Source organism: Balearica regulorum, chromosome 15, assembly GCF_011004875.1.
Source record: "Balearica regulorum gibbericeps isolate bBalReg1 chromosome 15, bBalReg1.pri, whole genome shotgun sequence".
Taxonomy (NCBI): domain Eukaryota; kingdom Metazoa; phylum Chordata; class Aves; order Gruiformes; family Gruidae; genus Balearica; species Balearica regulorum.
In genome coordinates this window covers 1,292,302-1,311,472 of record NC_046198.1, presented here as the reverse complement: position 1 = coordinate 1,311,472, position 19,171 = coordinate 1,292,302, and the positions used below count along the sequence as shown (strand labels likewise).

Here is a 19,171-nt window from a genome sequence, read left to right as displayed (position 1 = left end):
CTGCAAACTCAGGGCTGCATTTTTGCTGATGTTTTATCCTTATTCCTATTTAAAGAAGATCCAGGCTGCAGCTGCCAGCAAGCTTAAAAACTCTCCTCTTAGATCATATTTCTGGCAGAAGAAGTCTTCGCAAACTAGGTCTTGGGTCTGTTTCTCTTGGCTAAAGGAATTTGTCAATCCAGAAATAAAATAAGTAGACTTTATTTAACTTGCTGGCAGTTTGTCTTGGAAGGGGGTCATCAAACTTTTTGCTTTGTTATTTCCTGACTCTCATTGATTCACACGTGCAGCTTTGGAAGCTGAAAGTCAAAATAAATATAACAAAAATGAAAAGAAAGCAAGCTCAGAATCTGGGGGTTTTTGGTGTACTTTTTTTCCAAAATGCGCTTAATGTGATGTATCCTGGTAGTAGGTATTTCTTGATTGGGTTCTTGAAAGCAGTATCTTTGGGTTTGTGGAATTTTTTAATGATGGAAAATTATTGCTTCCTTCTTATTTTTCCCTATCTAAAACTAGGAGAAACCAATTCTCTTCTCCAAAACAAAACCAACCTCCAATTCTTTTTGAGTATGAAGGGTTTTTTGACTGTTCTAGAAATGACACTGCAAAAAATTATGGACTCTAGACATGAGCTCCAGACTTCCTCGGAGGAAATTGAAGATGCGTCTGCTCCCCCCACCCCACACATGCTTCTGCAATTATGAAAACTCATCATCTGGTCCCTTGGAACAACCTCAAACCCAAACTTTGAAGGGCTCGCTCCTCATGTTGGGTTATCAAGCGTGAAAACCAACCCACTTGCCTTTTGTACCCTCTCCACTTCTTTTTCTACATTTGAGCCTTTCTGCAAACGGTACAAACACAGAGGCGCAGGTATTGGAGGGCCAGCGAGGGCAGAAAAAGCAAGTTTTGCCTGGAGAGCGACTCCCTGGGGTGGAAGTGCTGTGCAATGAGGTTGAGGATAAAGCTCAGGAATCAGGATTGTTCTGACCAAGACTTTTAAAAATGATAAAATTGGTCAGGCTTTGAGAGCTGCTTGTTCTGAGAGGGTTTTGAGAGAGAGGCAAACAACGTTGAGGCGCACCCAGCGTACTCTGAGAAAGGCTGCTTTTCCCAGAGGGGGAACACTTCAAGTGCCAGCTCAACATATGACTTTATTATGAGGATTCAAGTGCCTTTGTGGCTCAGGTCCCTGGTGTTTTATCGTTACCATGTGCTCCAGATCTCATGCTGCTAATTTTTTTTTATTTTTGATAAACCTGAGGTACATCACGTCTTTGTACATGGCTTCTGTACAGGTTTCCCCTGGTTCATCACAGGCTTTGGCAGCAGCAAATATTGTAAAGCTGTGTTTCAGGAGGACCAGGTAGTTTGTGTTTCCCATCTTCCATTTCAGTGAATAAAGGAACAACTCCCCGGTAGGTGAGGGTGCCTGATGGCCTCTGACTTGTACCAGGACAGATGCTGGGCAGTTTGTCAGCTCACTCCTTTGCTGCACTGTGGCCAGGCATCTCCTAGGGAGGACGAGGCTGCCAGCCGAGGCTTTCCTTTGCCAACTTAAGATCTCTCTTGCTGGTGGTGGGGACTTGCCGTAGGGGCGGCTGTTCCTGAGGGATACCCCTGATTCAGAGAAGACCGGTTCTGCCTAGCTTGCTGCTAAATGATCTGTTATCCTGGAGTCTAGCTCAGACTGGTTTGTTTTGCCCTTAGCTTAGTCCTATTGCTGCTGGGTTACCTTTCATCCGGCGCTGCGTTCCCAGCTGGGCTGCCTCTTCTCGCAGTGCAAGATCATCTGTTCCTCCGTAGTTCCCATTTCAGGGCATCTTCAATTGCGATTCTGCAAAGTAACCTTGAGGCACCTGTTGTCACTTGAAATGTTCTTGATTGCAAAGAGAGTGACAAGAAGTCAGAAAAATAACAGGAGCATTGCAGAAAGGCTACTGCTTAAGACAATTCTCTAAACGCTGTATGTGCCCAACTGGTGCTGAGAGGCAGCTCCTGATGCGTTGACTTGTGTGCCTGCAGGTCCATGCATAGCCTACTTTCCCTGTGTCTGTCCTCAGAAATACTTTGATTCAAGCAAATTTCACTTGTTAAGAGTTGCTGTGGACCTGAGTGGTGGCTAGCAGTCTGGTCATGGTCCTGGGTTCTGCTAGCCAGGCTTGGGGCTCGAGTGGAGACCCTCCGAGGTCCTGCTCCATGTCCTCGCGGCTGCAGGCACAGAATTCCCTGCCTTGAGTTGTGCCTGTGCTGGCTGCCACCAACACTGTGCTGCGCGTTGTGACGGTGAAGTGCGTTGTGGATGTGGGTGGTGTTCAGGGGAGATGGATGTGGGCCTGAGGATGCAGTAGGTTCTTCTCTTTCCAGAAGAAAGAGCAGGGGGAAAGGTCCTTCAGCGGGACCTTTGATCTGACCCTCCGGGGTTTGCCAGCATCACTGTACTGCGTGTTCTCTGCCAGTGCGGCAGTGACAATTAGCCAACACCGGCTGCCTTCAGCAAAGCCCGGCGTGGATCCCGGCCGTGAGATCTCAGTCCTGCAGACATGCCGGGTTGTTTATTGGCATCGCTCAACTTCTTCCCTGCCGGCAGAAGGACAACAGAATGAGACAGGTTGTGGAGAGGGCAAGCATGCTGCAGATGGGTGTGCTTTATTAACTTCGTCATGTTCTGCTACCGTTCTACCACTGAATGCAGCTGTTCCCCATAAGGGGAAAAGGAAAAACACTGTTTCTGCCTCAGCGAGTTTGTATCAGACTTACAGGGCAGGAGGGAGTGTTGGCGCAGCCTCGCTCCTCGGGATGCGCAGTCACCGAGGCAGTTCCTCCTCCTTTGCAGAGACTGCTGCTCTGGAAATAATTTGGGGGATGTTCAAGGCAAAACAAGAGTAAAACCTTCCCTAATAGTCTGGGACTGAGTTAGTACGGACCTGTTGTCTCAATGTTTGCCCTAGCCAGCACACAAATAATGCAGCTGGAGCAATTGTTTTGCCCCTTTGCCTCCTGGTTTCTGCATATGGAGGTGGTCCTTCAGGCATGTCTCCCTTTCAGTTTGCCTACTGTGAAACTTCCTGATTGCTCCTGATTTTCTTCCACCAGGGAATTCTCTTGGTGTATGACATCACTAATCGCTGGTCCTTTGATGGGATAGACCGATGGATAAAGGAAATAGATGAGGTAAGTTGAATGGAAGAACACGTGCAGTGGTCTGTAGCAAAAATCCGTGGAGGTGCCACCTCTGATATGGGGACAAGAATGGCTCTGCGATGGAGAGGAAACGATGGCAGTCTGCTAATAAGCGAAATAAGGGGATAACTGCCTGCCCTCCACTTGTGTATACATCCGGAGTAGTAGGAAAGGGTTTGGGAATGGCCAAGAAAGATGGGAAGGTTCCCTCTAAAGTGGACTGTGGCGGGGATGAATTAGTCCTCCTCATCCTGTAGTAGTGCTTGGCAGTCCCTCGGTCACGGAGCAGTTTCTGTTTCTTTGCTCTTCACTGCTGTTGCAGCTGAGCAGAATATTGGATGTAGCCTGGTCTCACTAAGGACAAGCCATGACTTCTCCACTTCTTTCCTCTTTTTAAGCATGCCCCAGGTGTCCCTCGGATCCTGGTGGGCAACAGGCTTCACCTCGCCTTCAAACGGCAGGTGCCCACGGAGCAGGCCCGGGCTTACGCGGAGAAGAACTGCATGACGTTTTTTGAGGTCAGCCCCCTGTGCAACTTCAATGTCATAGAGTCCTTCACAGAGTTATCCCGTATCGTCCTCATGCGGCACGGCATGGAGAAGATCTGGAGACCCAACAGAGGTCAGTAGTGAGGAAGATGCTGAGCGTGGGGAAGGCATGAGAGATGGCAGGGCTGAAACGGAGGGGTAGGACTGACTGCCTCGGTGGGAGGCGTGTTTATTAGTAACTGTGGGAGCTGAAAGCACCTGACATGGAGAAATGCCTCAGGTCAGACAAGCTGAAGCTGAGCCCCAACAAGCTGCCTGTACTAGCACAGGAACCCAGCAGGCAGCGGTGAGGGATGGGCAGCTCCAGAGGGCAGTTCAGCACGTCCAGGATCTGACTTGCTCCGGGACATCCTACACCTCTCCACTTATTCTGGATGAGGCTGAGGGCAATTAAGCTCACAACTTGAAAGCACTTCAGTCAGGTGGCTGTGTGGGATGAATCCAAGCATAAGCACCTCTGTCCTTACCCTTGCCTGAGCCTGTCGCTCCTGTTTTGGAGGGACATGGAAGCCCACGGAGGTGAAAGGGACTAAATCACATCCCTGCTGTCAGCATGCGGCCGTGGGCTGGGGTGTTCCATATATCCAGGCACGTGTGCTGCAGCGCGGCAAACGGCGAGCAGGCTCCACGTTACTTCTCAGCCTGTTGCGTTTGAAGCACAATAGTCTTAGGTCCCACGTTCCTGGCTGAAGGTAGCAGCGTGCCCCCCCGGCAGTCTGAGCAGCAGGAGATGTGCGTTCCTGGGGTGACCTTGCCTTCACGTGGATCCTCGGCTCCTGCTCGCGAGGGAGGGAAAATCCTGTTTGCTAGTCCCAGTCACCAAATTGTCTGCCAGGACTCCTGCCCCTGAGCTGGCTGCCATGCCACTGTCTCCAGCTCACGGAGGGATGGCAAGCAGGAGCTGGGCTGCATTCGCAGACCTCTCCTGAACCTCTTCCAGAGGCAGGACTTGGGAATCAGTGCTGCCTGCTGGGAACAGCAGCGTGGCTTTGGCAGCTGGCTGGAGGTGAACGCGTGCCCTCGTGTGGCCGCTTCCTGGGAAGTCCCCTCCAAGCAGACTTCCCAAAGCATGCCCGCGTGATGAACGCTGAGCTCAGTGGAAGACTGGGAAGCCTGAAAGGGCAGAGCCTTCTCCTGGCTTGGTGGGATCTCCGTTTCTGCAGGCACTCTGCAGAGAGCTTGCCCCGTGGCTGCTGCTCCTCAAGCAGGTCCCAAGCGAGACTGTCCTGCTTCGCTGACCCTGCTGCCTCCTTCCCTGGGCATGTCCTTCTGGTTGCCAAAGGATGGCCTGAGAAGCCCAAGTGTCTGGCAGGGCTGTGAGCAAGGCGCTGCCTGCACGGGCACTGTGCAGAGAGGAGGGGTGGTAGCATCCGAGCCCCGTGTTGACACCAAAGCTGGTGTCTCGCAAAGCACTAGCCTCTAAGGCAGAGCTTACCTGGAGTTTCCCAAGCTTTTGTCCCAACTAATCTGCTCCCTGTTCAAGGCTCCTGTGCAATCGTTATTAGCTTCTCTCCCCAAAGGAGCAGGAGCTGCACAGCATCAGGGGTAGCTGTAGGGAGAAGGCAGCCCTTGACGTCTCTTGTCCCTTGACTGTCTGGTCTTTTCTCCCACCAGTGTTCAGCTTACAGGACCTGTGCTGCCGAGCCATTGTTTCCTGCACCCCGGTCCACCTCATCGATAAGCTGCCGTTGCCCGTCACCATCAAGAGTCACCTGAAATCCTTCTCGATGGCGAACGGGATGAACGCGGTGATGATGCACGGCCGGTCGTATTCCTTGGCCAGCAGCGGGGGTGGGAGCGGCAGCAAAGGTAACAGCTTGAAGAGATCCAAATCCATTCGTCCACCCCAGAGCCCCCCACAGAACTGCTCACGCAACAACTGCAAGATCTCTTAGCAGGATGGACACGCCGTGAGCTTCTAACGTATCCACACCCACCCACCGATGTACAGCTGTTTGCACACTTAACCCTTTTCGACTGGATCCTTTCGGATGGGCCACGGTTGCTTTTTTTTTTTTCCGATGGCTCGCGCAAGCATTGGGAATGTGCTCACGTTTTGGCTTCGCGTACGAAGCGGGGTGCCGGCTGGATCTTGCGGCGCTGGCGGGGAGAGGACTCTGCCAAGTGACCCTCCAAGAATGCTTTGGGCTTTGGGGTGGAAAATTCAGCAGCTGCCGGGTTGGGGAGGGGGGAAGGGGAAAAGAGCCCATCCAGTCTCGATGGAGAAATGGATTTAATGGAAGATTGAGAGGCTTAAGGGAGTAGGCAAGGAGAGTCTGTGCTGCAACTTTAACTCTTGGACTCCTGAACAGATTGCTGGTGCAATAGTAATTGTTGGATGTAGGGGAAAGAAAAAAAAAAAAAGGAAATGGGGACGGGGAGTAATGACAGTTTTCACTGGGATGTTAACCTGCTGTTGCCAAAAAACAAAGAAAACAAGGCAAGAGTTGGCCAATTGAAAAGGGGAAGGAGGCAGTCTGCTTGCCTTCCTCATTTATTTATGTAAATATTATACATATATATATATATCTCACTTGTTTTTTAAGGTTTTTTTTAAGAAGCAGTCAGGGAAAATTTTATGCAGCCATGTAAATACAAGCACTGGATTAACTTTCCCAGTGTCAGCAAAAGGGGAGAAGTGGAAGAGTTTCCAATGAAAATATACAAATGCTTTAAGAGACTTTCAATTACCACCTGGGCTTGTGCTAGGTTTTTTTAAATACTACATATGCAGAAGGAAAGAACGATTCGTGCGTAACAAACCCCAAGCTGCTTTATTCCGACCATTCCCTAAAACTTGTGAGAGCCGAAGGCAGGGTGAGATGTAAATGGATCGAGGGGCAGAGCGGAGAGGCCAGGGTCTCGGGGTTTGCTTTTGGCGGGCAGGACAAAGAGCTCTGAGGTCAGACTGATGCCTTGCTCGCCTTGCGCCTTCTGAGGAGCAGAGGGTCGAAGCATCGTGCCTAAAGCAGAGCAAAAATGCTGAATATGCTGAATTTTGTCCCTTATTGCTGCAAAACCTTGGCCGTCGCTTCCAGAGACCCTCCATCCACCACACCACCCCGTGCGACCGCCCCTGAATCCCGGCTGCTTCTTGCTTTGCTTTTTCCAAAGACGTTCTGCCTGAGCTAGTGTTGCTGCGGCTCCTCCTGGATGAAAGTGGGGAAAGGACGGAAGCGGCTTTTCCTGCTGGAGCATGAAGGAGCAAGGGACCAGGAAGGTGAAAGGTTTGCGTGGGAAAACAGCGATCCCTAGGTCCTGTCGTGGCAAACGCACTTGGCTCTCGTGGCAGCCGCAGGAAATCGGGAAAGCAAACTCCTGGATTTTAGAGGGGCAAGCGTGCTCAGCGGCAAGAGCTCGAGATGCGCACGTGCTGTGGGAGAAGATCTTGTGTCAAGCAAGGGCGTGTGCTTCCCCGGCTTCGTCCCGTGGCTGATCTGTGCTGGAAATTCACCTGGAAACTTAGAAACAGTGCCCAGCCCTTCCCGCAAAAGCTAAGCGGGGCTTGGCAGTGGGACTAAGCTATGTCAACAGATTCTCGTAGGCAGCCAGGATGTGTAGATTGAGAGTAGTGTGGTAGACAGTGAATTACTCTTTCCTTGTGCTGGGCTGGTCTCCTCCTCAGCCAGACCAGCCGGTACGGTGCTGCCATCTTCCTCCTGGTGTTAGCAACTCCACAAGGCCTGGGCTTGCTCATCTCCCACCCCTCCCAGAGCAGCTTGTTGCATTGCACGGGCAGAATGAAGCCGCAGCGGCTCCTGCACGGCCGACGGACCCGCTTTGTTGAGGCAGCGGGCAGGGGCGCATCCCTCCCCGGGGGATGTCTCCTTCCCCTTGCTTCTGAGCCGCCCTGGGAGGGGAAGGAGCCGGTCCCCCTCCCCGCTCTGCGGAACAAAATACAATACGGGGGTCGGTCTCTTGGCTCGTCTCTAGCGTGCTTTATTGCCCAGCTCAAATGAGCGAGGAGAGAATTAAACCCCAGGCAGATGGAGGAGGGGGAGAAGAATCCTTTGTAGTGGTGCTTTGGCTCAAGAGCAAAGCCGCAGCCGAGCTCGGCACGGTGGCGTGAAGGCCGGGGGATTTGGAGAACCTGTCTGGGATGGCTGGCACCTGTTTCCCATCACTTAACACACAGCAGAAGACAATCGCTGGCTCAGCAGCCCGGGGATATACGGCCAACAGGTGATCGGCACCGCAAAAGGCGATTTTTCTCCTGGAAAACATCATCCAGGCACTGCGGGGCCCCTTCGCCGGGCCGCTCCCGGGCACCGGTGCGCGGGATGAAGAGGGACGAAGGTTTCCTTCCTGAAATCACAAAGCTGCTGCATGCCGAGAAAAACTTGATGTACCTCTGCTTGGTTTGGCTTTGCCACGTGTGACGCCTCCCCGCGCCTTTTTCCCTGCAGTTGATTATATTTTTTTTTTTCTTCACCCTGTAACGTCTCAACAGATCCTGTCCGGAGTGAGGATGAAAGATTTACCTGGAGTGATTGCTCAGCAAAAAACCTTTTTTTTTTTTTTTTTTAAATTTTATTTAAAAGGAAAAGATTCTTCCATCTGATGTCAACACTAGTCTGTAGCTGCTCTCCAACACTTGTACCATTCCTGAGTTGTTTTGGGGTTTTTTGACTATCCTTTTATTTTTTTATTCCTTTGTACAGTCAATGTTGTTCAACTGATTATACATGATTTTGTTTTGTATAAATTAAAGTCTTTTTTTGTTTGTTTGTTTTGAACTACCAAAAGTGGAGAAGTTGTATTGATTTTCGTGTGGGCTGGGAAGAGGTTTGAAGGGAAAAGGGGGTGGTTTTGCCCAAAACTGGGGATTTGGGGCTGCCTGCGGTGCAGGTGTGTATTGCCACTTCTAGATCATCCACAAAGTAACTCGTATTACATTTTCCGGGGAGTCTTAAAAGTCACGATTCCTGGCTCTGCTGGGGGTTTTTGCCTTTCTCTATACATGCAGAAGCTAAATCAGTATCGTTAAAGGCTTGATTCTCACAGAATTGCTAATTTTGGGGTAGTGGAGCTCTAAGAAAACACAGACTGGTCTGCAGCACGTGGGGTGGGGTGGGTGCTGTAGGAAGCCAGGCTCCCCAGCGGCTTGCGTGGGGTTGTGCGTGGTCCCCGGTACACGGGGACGGGTTTTGCGTGTACAGTCGAAGCCTTAAATCACCTGTTTGGATCCGGGCGATCTTGGGGAGCTGCAGCGGTGTTCACCCGTCCTACCCAGGCTGCAACAAGCTGAAATGTGACTTTGAAATGGAAAAGATGCTGCAGGGAGCTTGGGGTACCCCTGTCACATCGGGCTTTTGCTGGGCTTGGCATTCAGAGGCATTGGCTGGGGCCTTCACCCTTTTATTTCCCCTAAAATCTCCCCGTTTTGGTTTTTTGGGGGGTGTTTATTAAGCTTCCAAAGAAAGAGTGTTTGCTCCTGGGTTGGAGGGAAACTTCTGTCTCTCGCTCCCAGCCCACCTCCCCTTGACCTGCCTTTTCCCCTGCCTGCTCGCTTCCCTAGGATCAGATTTTCCACTTCGTACCAGACTGGCCACGCTTGTTTTAACAGCTTAAGTAGTAATTGCTGGGGCTGGGAGGGGGCAGGGGGGGAAATGAGATAGTGTCTGCAGCCTGGAAAACCCTGGAGCTAAGGTGAAAGCCTGGTCAGGGAAGAGTCACAGAGACTTTTTTTGTGTGTGTGTGTGTGTCTCCTTTTCAGGGGGGTTCTGGAAGTGTCTGTTCCCCCTTGCCAGCAGAGCCGAAACAAAGGCTGTGTGTGGTTTCAGGTGGGGTACGGACAGCCGGAGCCCATTACACTGGAGCAGCAGGAGCTGCCTTTGCTGCAGCTGTCTCTGCTCGGGAAGAGCGGGGCAGGAAAACACACCGTGCAGCCTGGGCGGCCGTCGGGGAAAGGCTAGGGCAGCTTTAGAGGTCCCTGTTTCTTGGAGAGAGCAGGTTGCTCCGAGCTGGTTTGGGTCTTTCATAGTTGGGTGCGTTTATCTGAACCCACCTTCCCGATTTGAGGGTGTCTTGGGTTGGTCCTGCTGTCCCTGCGGGGTTGTACCCTGCAGGCTGTGAGGAAATGGTGACCTCCGTCTGACTGCACCCGAGATGCTTGAAAATGAGGGTGCAGCTACCCGTGGGTGCAGCGGTGGGGCAGGAGCCCTGCTCCCTGGGTGCAGGGTGCTGTTGGAGGGGGGACACGGCCCTGAGCCCCTTCCTGCGCTCCCTTGTCTTGAAGGGAGAAGATGAGCCATAAAACTCACATCCGTGCGTGGGATCTTTGAAAGTGACCCCAAAAAACCCCATTTTGGGGCGCGGTGGGTGCTTGGACATGTGGAGGCGAGCAGTTTGGGGGAGCCTGACGTTCTGGCTGCTTTAAGCCTTTACCTGCTGAAAGTCTGTCGTGGGCTTGGTCCAGGGTGGGGAGAGTCATTTTTCTTCCACCTCCTGCTGAAGCAGCAGTGGAAGAGGCTGGGGGGGTGTCCCCAGGCATGGGTGAGGGCTCGGGTCCTTGGGAGCTGCGTTTCCAGCCACGCGGCATCCAGCATCCCGCCGGCCAGCCTCGTGCCGCCGAGGCAAAGGCTCCCAGCAGGCACTCGTCCCACTTTGGATCTCGGTGACACAGGGACGAGGCATCTTGGGCTCCTGCGGGAAGCACAGGCCACCCCTCGGGGGCTGCTCCCCCAGCTCCGGAGAGGGGCTGCCAGGGCAGGAGCGACCAAACCCCAGTGCCGGCATCTTCTCAGACCACGTTGCTGTGGCCACATGGCCCCCAGCGCAGGGGTGGGCGAAAGCTGGGCTCCAGGTTTTCTTTTCTCCCCTTCCCTCCTGCAGCAGCACCCTCGGAAGGACCCTGGGGCACCCCAAGTGCACCCCGAAGTGGCTCTATGCCCCCAGGGTGCATCCTCGGGGACCGAGGTGCTGCGGCAGCCTGCGAAGCTGCTTCCCAGCCGGAGCGAGGTGGGTTTGGGGTTGGGGATATCCATGCATAACGCGGGTGCTGGCAGCCGGGTGCTGGCAGCGCCCACTCTGCAGCCGGTGTCTGGGGCGGCTGGGTGGGCCCGGGGGGCTCCGGGCTGCCGGGGCAGGCAGGGTACGGCCCCCAGCGGCTCCTGCGCCCGGCCGTCCTGAGGCAATTCCCTGTTTGCAAAACATCTCATCGGCCTCCCCGCAAGTGTCCCAGGGCAGAGCAACCTCCCCTCCGCATCCAGGGCTGGCTGGACCCTCAGGTGGGTGCTTGGCCCATGGGCACGGCCACGGGACAGGCATCGGTCCTCCACGCGTGGTCGTGGTGAGCTCATGTCGGGCCTGACTGTGATTTCCGATTTCAGGCCCCAGAGGAGCCCCGGCGTGGAGCCGCTGGCAGCGCAGCCGTTTGCCGGCCCCGGCGGCCGCTCGGGCAGGGGAGCGGTGGCGGTCGCAGGTCGCGGCGCTGTGCCAACGGCACCGTCGGGAGGTCAGCGTGCCGGGGCACCGCGGCTGTGTCCTGCTCACACCAGCCCCCCCTGAAATGCCTGGTCCGGTGCAGCGGGGCTTCCCCTGAGAGCCACCAAACCATCACATGCAAACACACCTCGGGGTGCAGATGGGTTGCTTCCCTCCCCCAAAATCTCAAGAAAAAAGAGAAATCTCTTTTTTTTTGCCCCCCCCCCACCACCTGCCCCCCCCCAGTTGGCATCCCTGCGGAGGGGAGGCTGGAGGTGCTGAGCTGCTTCCCCTGGGGCAAAACCCCCTGGGGGGGGTTTGCTGCTTCCCAGGAGCTGCAGACCCCGAGGAGGTGGGTGGGTCACCGAAGAGTTAATGCTCCCGAAATGCCATGAAATGTTCCTGCTGCAGGTCAGTCTCCACCAGGGATTAGGGAAATCTGGCCGGGGAGCCAGGGCCGGCTCCTGCCAGCTTAGGGCCGGCTGCGGGACGTGCTCGGGGAGGCAGCGGCGGGATTGAAGCCCAGGCACAGCGTGCCGGAGCAGTCCCGCCGGGGTCTGGCACGGCCAGGCGCTGCCTTCCAGCTCAGAAAAATACAGCCGGTTTAAAAAGCCTGGCTGTAAATCAGTGGGGAGGGAGGGCTGGGAGCCACCGCCGGCTGGGTGAGCCCCTCCGGGGGGGCTGGGTGGGCACCCACCCTGCCGGGCCAACCGAGGGGCCTGTGCTTGGCAGCGCGACACCGGTGGGACGCTGGCCGGCGAGCGGGGACGAGCGGGATGGACACATGCCGGTGCTGGCACCCCGCTCCTGGGCACGAGGCGGCCTTCGCCCAGTGGGTGCCCAGAGGCGGGGTGAGGGTGAGGGGCTCCCAGGCCGGCCGGGTCCCCAGCGGCCCCCGCAGCGTGGGCTCCGCGTGTCTCCCACCGGCAGCCCCGTCCGAGGGGACAACAGGCTCTGGCTGTTTTCTCATCCTGCAGGAATTCGGCTCCGTGGGCCGGGCGGGGGGGGGTGTTTGTGTCCCATTCCCCCCCCCCTTCCACTCTTTGGAGACTTTCCGCAGTCTGCCTTTGATCTCCCCCCCGTGTCTGCCCAGCCGATCGCTGGGCTCGCCGGGGTTAGAGGCTGAGGTCAGCGCCTTTCCCATTCCAAACACCCAGAAACATCAGTGGGAAGGGAGGGGATTCAGATTACAACCTTCCCGTCCTCCCCTTCCACCCCACTCGCCCCTTCGCCGGGCCGCCGGGGACGGACGGGCCCCTCCCGCCCAAGAGCCGCTGCCACCGCCGCGTCCCCGGGAGCCGAGCGGCGGCGATGGATGGAGGCGGCGGGTGCTGGGCGTGCTGAGGGGCAGAGGTGGGGTCCCCTCCTCCTCCTCCTCCTCCTCCTCCTTCTCCTTCTCCTCCTCCTCTTTGTCCCCCCCCCACCCCCGCCCGCCCGCCTTCTCCCTCGTCCCCTCCATCCTGAATGTGATTTATCCCGAGCCCTCGCCAACAAGCCAGGCCGGTGGCGTGGGGTGGCCGGATGCCTCTTCGTGGGAATTTTGGCCACCCGGGCCGGGGCCGGCGAGCGGGCGGGCGGCAGCGTGTCCCCATGGGCGCCGCGCTCCTCCTGCCTCTGCTGGCGGCGGCGGCCGGGCTGAGCCTGGAGCCGGGCAGGATGCGGCACCTGGGGGTCTGCCCCAACCAGCTGAACCCCAACCTCTGGGTGGACGCGCAGAGCACCTGCGAGCGGGAGTGCCAGGCCGACCAGGTGAGCGGGGGGGGCTGCGGGGCTGGGGCTGGGGCTGGGGGGGCATCCCCAGGTCCCCGAGGGAGATGCTTTGGGGTACGGGTCCCGTGCCCGGTGGCGCAGCCGGTTCAGATGTTTCGGTGCAACAGGCTCGGCCTGGCTGCAACTTTGTCTGTGTGTCCCCCCCCGCCAAGTCTCTGCTGTCGGCTGGCACGAGGGGTGCCCCAGGGCCGCTCCCCGGCCCCTCAAGCAGGCAAAGAAACTGCTTGATAGATCCCCCCCCCCCGCATACCCCCCCTCGGGCCATGCCCCATGGCCGGGACACACCCTCTGTGCACCCCCAGAATGCTCCTACCCACCCAGCCGAAGGCAATGGGTGTGCTGAGACAGGGACCCCCATCAGACAGTGAACAGCCTCCCCTGCCCGCCCCCCCCCCTTTCCCCTGAGGGCAGGAGCCCACCCACGGACCAGGCTGCCCATCCCAGAGAGCCCCGGCTCCGGGGCTCCATCAGCACCTCCACCCCGGTTAGGGCTGCCTGGACCCAGGGGGAGACTCCTTTGCAATCCATCTGTGCAATGAGTTCTGCCCCCCCTCAGCCAGCAAAAGCTGAGAGGAGTGAGATGCTGTCTGCCCGGGGAGGGGGGGGAAAGGGGCCGTCATCACTGCACTGCACCCCTAAGCATCCGGGGGGGGCTGAGGCCGGGCTGGGGCCGGTGCAGCCGTGCCGGGGAAGTCTGGTTCTTACCTGGAGCCCAGTGATGCTGAGGGTGCACAGGGCTGCATGGGGACACCGGCCCACTCGAAAGCCCCACGAGCCACAGCACGGTGGTGACCTCCATGACGCCCCCCCAAATCTCCTCTTCCTCCCCTGGCCAGGACTGCGAAGGCTTCGAGAAATGCTGCACCAACGTGTGCGGGCTGCGGAGCTGCGTGGCCGCCCGCTTCGCCGACGGTAGCCTGCCGGCGCTGGCCCTGGCACCGGCAGCTTCCTGCGAGAGCTTCGTGTGCGCGCAGCAGGGCTCCGACTGCGACATCTGGGACGGGCAGCCTGTCTGCAAGTGCAAGGACCGCTGCGAGAAGGAGCCCAACTTCACCTGCGCCTCCGACGGCCTCACCTACTACAACAAGTGCTACATGGACGCCGAGGCGTGCCTGCGCGGCACCCGCCTCACCACCGTCCCCTGCAAGCACATCTTCACCTGGCCCGACACCAGCCCCGTGCCGCAGGAGACGACGGCGCGTCCCACGCCGGGAGCCGGCCCCGAGGTGCCGGTGCCCCCCGCCCTCTACAGCAACCCCTTCCACCAGTCGGTGCGCGCCGGCGGCACCGTCAGCTTCCGCTGCGACGTCAGCGGGCGCCCGCGGCCAGACATCACCTGGGAGAAGCAGAGCGAACGGGAGGAGAACTTCATCATGCGGCCGGACCAGATGTACGGCAACGTGGTGGTCACCAACATCGGCCAGCTGGTCATCTACAACGCCCGCCACGAGGACGCCGGCATCTACACCTGCACGGCCAGGAACGCCGCCGGGCTGCTCCGCGCCGACTTCCCGCTGTCGGTGGTCAAGCGGGAGCCGGGGGGGACCCCGCGAGCCGGCAGCCCCCAGCCCTTCCCCAGCGCCGAGTGCCTGAAGGAGCCGGACCGGCGGCGGTGCGAGGCCCTGGAGGTGCGCTGGCACTTCGATGCCAAGCAGGGCTCCTGCCTCACCTTCCGCTACGGGGGCTGCGGGGCCAACAGGAACCATTTTGAGACCTACGAGGAGTGCCGGGCTGCCTGCTTGGGCAGCGCCCGCCCCACCTGCCTGCTGCCCATGGTGCAGGGTCCCTGCCAGAACTGGGAGCCGCGCTGGGCGTACAACCACCTGCTGAAGCAGTGCCACTCCTTCGTCTATGGCGGCTGCGAGGGCAACACCAACAACTTCGAGAGCAAGGAGACCTGCGAGGACGTCTGCCCCTTCCCCAAGAGCCTGCAGTGCAAGGCTTGCCGCCTGAAGAGCAAGATGGTGCTGAGCCTCTGCCGCAGCGACTTCGCCATCGTGGGCCGGCTGATGGAGATTGTGGAGGACCAGGACTCTGGCATCGCCCGCTTCGCCCTCGAGGACGTCCTCAAGGATGAGAAGATGGGCCTCAAGTTCTTCAACATCAAGTACCTGGAGGTGACCTTGACCGACATGGACTGGAGCTGCCCTTGCCCCAACATGACGGCGGAGGACGGGCCGCTCATCATCATGGGCGAGGTGCACGACGGCATGGCCACGCTCGACCCCAGCAGCTACGTCCGGGCGGCCAACGACAAGCGGGTGAAGAAGATCTACGAGCTGATGGAGAAGAAAACCTGCGACCTCCTGAACCGCTTCCAGGACTAGGGGAGAGCCGGGACATGCTGATGTGGGGGGGCTGCAGACCCACGCTGGAGGGGGGCAGCCTGGGGGAGCCCCCACACCAGTGCTTGTATCTAGGGATCGCCACTGTTGTGTCGCCCCCCCCCCCCAACCCCATGCTGAGCCCCAGCCCAGCTCCCACCTCCCCTGTAATTTATCTGCCGTGTGCCCCCCCCCCCCGTACACCCCCAGCCCGGCCAGCAGCAATAAAGGACTGGGTTGGGCTGCAGAGGGGTGGGAGGTCAGCCAGGACTCCCCACCCATAAAAACCTTCCCACCGCACTGAAGCCCCGGGCCCAGTGCAGCACCCCTGGGTGCTCCTGGTACAGGATCTGACCCCTCCATTGGTGCTGGGGGCGGGGGGGGGATTGGGGATGCCCCCCCCAGTGTCAGTGCTGAAAGCATCAGGGAGCTGCTGGGGGTGGGGGGAGCAAAGCCCCAGAGTTTATTTAGGGGAGCAGCAGCACAGTCCTGGGGTGGGGGGTCGAAGGGGGACAGGCCCCCCCTCATTGGCACAGCGTCCTCCGGGGAAACTGGCACAGAGCAAGAAGTCTCCCCCATGCCCGGGGGTGCTGTGCCCCCCCCATGCCTATGTGGCATGCCCGTGGCATCCCTGGGCCGGGCTGGGGCACCCCATTACAAAGGGAGCCCCGAAGGGGCTGGGGGAGGCTGGCACCCCCCAGCCAAGCCCAGCCCATCGCTACTGTCCCCAACCCCGGCTGGCACCGGCGCGGGGACGGTGTGACCCCTCGAGGAGACATCAATGAGGGGGGCGGCCGTGCCGGGAGGTGCCCTCGGGGCAGGTTACTGCTTGCGGAAGATGAGACTCTTGTTGTTGGCCGGCATGTCCACCTGGAAGCCCAGAGCCAGGGGTCGGGGGGGTCCCCAGCAGTGTGGGGACTGTGCCCCCCCGCAGACCCCAGCACCTACCGTCCTCTCCAGGCGCAGCCCGTTGGCCTCGGCCAGCTGCCGCAGCAGCGCCGTGTCCCGAAGGCCCCAGGCGGGATTGCTGCGGGGGAGGGAGGCGTGGGTCAGCCGGATGGACATCTCGCCCCCGCGCACCCCGAAGCGTCCCCAGCACTCCCTGCAGCATCCCCGTCTCCGGGGGTGCCTCCAGGTGGGGGGGGGGCTCCCCCCAGCTGCTGCTTTAGGTCCTCTTGAAGAACCATGCTGGCCGGGGGCTCCCTGCGGCTGCAGGCAGCATGGGCAGGGCAGGCAGCATGGGCAGGGCAGGCAGCACGGGCAGGACAGGCCACCAGCAGCCCTGGCCCCCCCCCCCCCCAGCTCCCCCTCCTACCTCTGCCTCAGGCTGCGGTCAAAGTCCACGTTGCTCTGGGGGCTGATCCGGCCATCCACGGCGTAGGGCTGTCGGGACACGAAGCCGGGAGCTGTGGGTGCGAGCCATCGTGTGTCCCCATGAGCCCCCCCCAGCCCATGGGTTGCTGTCCCCACCGTGCACAGAGCAAAGCGAGAAGGGACACGGCCCCTGAGAGGGACCACAGGGACCCCCGGACCCCGCCCTGGATGGGGTGAGGGAGGACAGGATCCCTCCGTCCTGGGGCCAGCGGCCAAAGCAGCCCCATCCAGGGCTCAGCACGTGCCCCAGAAAGCTGAGCCCCCCGCCAAAGCTGAACCCTCTGCTTTCCCCAGCCCTCCCACAAGCCATGCCTGGAGCTCCCATCCCATCTGCAGCCCCCCAGCATCCCCAGGGACACCCCACGCCCGGCGGGATGCTCCCGCACCGGGACGGGTGCTCGGCTGAGCAGCACTCACCCCGTAGGTGAAGAGCACACCTCCGGGCTTCAGCAGCACCCCAGCACCCTTGAACAGGCCCTGGGGAAAGAGAGAGGTCCCCGGCACCAGGTCAGGGGACTGGGAACACCCCCCCAGGAGCCCCCTCCTCGGCCCTGGCACCCCCAGAGCAGGGGACGGGGTCCCAGCGAGGGCCGGCGCGGCTCCAGGCCTGCCCCGCTCACCTCGGTGCACCGCAGCTCCGCGATGTGCATCATGTTGATGCTGACGAGGAGGTCGAGGGTGGCGGGCTGGGTGCCCCCCCACGTCTCCCAGCCCTGCGAGACATCCAGCAGGATGGGGGGCAGCACGTTGGGCACCCGCGTGGCCTCCACGTAGGCAGCGATGCTGTGGGCACCAAACCCCACGTCAACCCCAGCCGGGGCATCACCTGCCCCCCCCCGACATGCCCCCCCCTCCAGCAGCACCCGCTGCAGGCAGATCCGAAACCTGCCTGCCAGCAGCATCTCCCAGGTGGAGTCTCTGATGTCTAATAACAAGGTTGTGCTTGCAACACAGCCGGGGGGCTCTGCACAGGGCGAGGCGGGGGGGGGCTGGTATCACCAAGCTTTGCCAGAGGCCAAAGGGTGCCGGGGCTGCTGGGGGGGCTGCCAGGGCACTGGCGGCACGCGGACCGAGAGACCCCAGCACCTAAAAAAAAATCCTAATTCACTGCTGCCTTTCACCAGGGCAGCCGGAGCATGCTGCCCTGTGCTCAGGCTGCCTGCACGCTGCCTGTACTCGCACGCCGGGGCTGCCCGCACGCCCGTGCTGCCTGCAGCACTGCCAGCACCCACATGCTCCGGCTGCCTGCACGCCGCCCCGTACCCACGTGCCCGGGCTGCCCGCAGCGCTGCCTGCACCCCTGCGCCTGGGCTGCCTGCCCTCTGCCAGTACCACCGCCCCAGCGCTGCACGGCTTTGGTGGGATTTATGCCCTTTTCGGCACATTTACCAGCGGGGGCTCAGTGCTACAAGGCGGCAGAGCAGGGACCCGCAGCCTCGCGGCCCCGCACCCAGGGATTATTTTTAACTGGGGCAGCGTGTGCTGGGTGGTGCCGCCACCGGAGAGGTGACGGGTGGGAAGGACGCCGGCTGCCACCGTCCCCGGACAGGCCCCGATTTCGGCACTTCCCCACCGGCTTTATTTTTTTTTTCCGTGGGGGAATTCCTCCCCGCGCTGCAGAGCCGGGGTTTATTTTTGTTTCCCTAACGGAAACTGAACCCTTCCAGCCCGGCGCTGCGATGCCTGGAATGGGCATTTGGTCGTGGCCAGACCCCCGTGCGCCGACGCAGAGCGAATAAACGCGGCCCGACGCGGCTCGCTAGAGCGGCACGACGCTGGGAGCGGGGCGCGAGCCACCCACCGCACCGGTGGGACCCACCAGGGCGTCCCGGTGAGCTGGGCGTCAGGCCCGGCATCACCGCGGAGCATCGCAGCCGCGTGCGGATAACGGGAGGGTGAGCGCAGTGCGTGGCTGGGCGCTTTGCAGGCGGGAATCGCTCCGTAGTGGGGTGGGCTGGCGGAGAGTTGGGGCTTTTCTGGGAAAAATGAAGTACAGAGCTGGGGAGCCTGGGCTATTTGGGAGTTGGATATTGAGTCTTTTCTGGAAAAACAAAATAAAGCATCGATGTGGGGAGCCTGGGTTGCCTGAGTCTTGAATGTTGTTTTATTCCTGGAAGAAAAGAAAGCATCAAGCCGGGAGCCTGGGCTGTCCCAGGGTTCAGTGTTGGGTCTTTTCTGGTTAAAAATAAGCACCGAGCTGGGGAGCCCGGGCACTCCGGCCGTGGGTCCGTTCGGAGGGGAAGGGGCTGCAGGCTGTGCCCCCAGGGCCCCCCCACCCCGTGCTCCCCGCTCACCTGCGCAGCGCCCGGGGGTCGATGTCGGAGGGCTGCCAGAGCGTCTGCGGCAGCGCCTGGGCGAAGTACGCGGCGTGCAGCCCCGCGCCCGCCCCCACCTCCAGCACCCGCAGGACGTCTGGTCCCGCGTGGGCGCCGGGCCCCGCGTACTCCCGCAGCACCGCCAGGATCGGGCCCTTGTTGCGTTCCGCCGCCGCCGGCGCCTGCATGGCTGGAGAGAGGGCGGTGGCTGCAGTGCGGGGACTACAAGTCC

General features: G+C 59.6%; 3 protein-coding genes across 4 annotated transcripts in view; 2 read left to right on the top strand and 1 right to left on the bottom strand.

Annotated features, from left to right (window-relative positions):
• The window catches only part of RAB40C (RAB40C, member RAS oncogene family), a 37,218-nt gene extending 28,742 nt beyond the window's left edge, over window positions 1–8,476 (top strand). The window contains exons 5-7 of the mRNA XM_075768127.1: window positions 3,097–3,174; window positions 3,582–3,804; window positions 5,346–8,476. Of these exons, the coding sequence (XP_075624242.1) occupies window positions 3,097–3,174; window positions 3,582–3,804; window positions 5,346–5,626 (582 nt within the window). The 3' untranslated portion in view covers window positions 5,627–8,476. The remainder of the gene's footprint in view (window positions 1–3,096; window positions 3,175–3,581; window positions 3,805–5,345) is intronic.
• Window positions 8,477–12,626: 4,150 nt separating this feature from the next.
• Window positions 12,627–15,319, top strand: WFIKKN1 (WAP, follistatin/kazal, immunoglobulin, kunitz and netrin domain containing 1; the record flags this gene model as incomplete). The annotated part of the gene is made up of 2 exons (XM_075767911.1): window positions 12,627–12,905; window positions 13,763–15,319. Coding segments are annotated over 2 exons (1,770 nt in total), but the record flags the coding sequence as incomplete, so codon positions are not given.
• A 373-nt stretch (window positions 15,320–15,692) lies between these two features.
• Window positions 15,693–19,166, bottom strand: METTL26 (methyltransferase like 26). 2 transcript variants are annotated; one of them, XM_075767710.1, is made up of 6 exons: window positions 18,919–19,166; window positions 17,245–17,407; window positions 17,042–17,101; window positions 16,566–16,633; window positions 16,199–16,277; window positions 15,693–16,120 (listed from the first exon to the last, which is right to left on the bottom strand). In XM_075767710.1, exons 1-6 carry the CDS (start codon window positions 19,125–19,127, stop codon window positions 16,073–16,075), a joined length of 627 nt encoding a protein of 208 aa, XP_075623825.1. In that variant the 5' UTR covers window positions 19,128–19,166; the 3' UTR covers window positions 15,693–16,072. The 2 variants fall into 2 exon arrangements, 1 of the variants encoding a protein (XP_075623825.1); XR_012837892.1 differs by having other exon boundaries at window positions 16,063–16,120; window positions 16,566–16,656.
• Between the last annotated feature and the right edge of the window lie 5 nt (window positions 19,167–19,171).

Excerpts from the sequence above, each read along its gene's own strand:
- METTL26 (XM_075767710.1), bottom strand. The coding sequence starts at position 19,127 with ATGCAGGCGCCGGCGGCGGCGGAACGCAACAAGGGCCCGATCCTGGCG. Across the intron at positions 17,408-18,918 it reads GACCCCCGGGCGCTGCGCAG|CATCGCTGCCTACGTGGAGG; the intron begins GTGAGCGGGGAG and ends TGGTGCCCACAG. Across the intron at positions 16,278-16,565 it reads GACCGCAGCCTGAGGCAGAG|CAATCCCGCCTGGGGCCTTC; the intron begins GTAGGAGGGGGA and ends CCTCCCCCGCAG.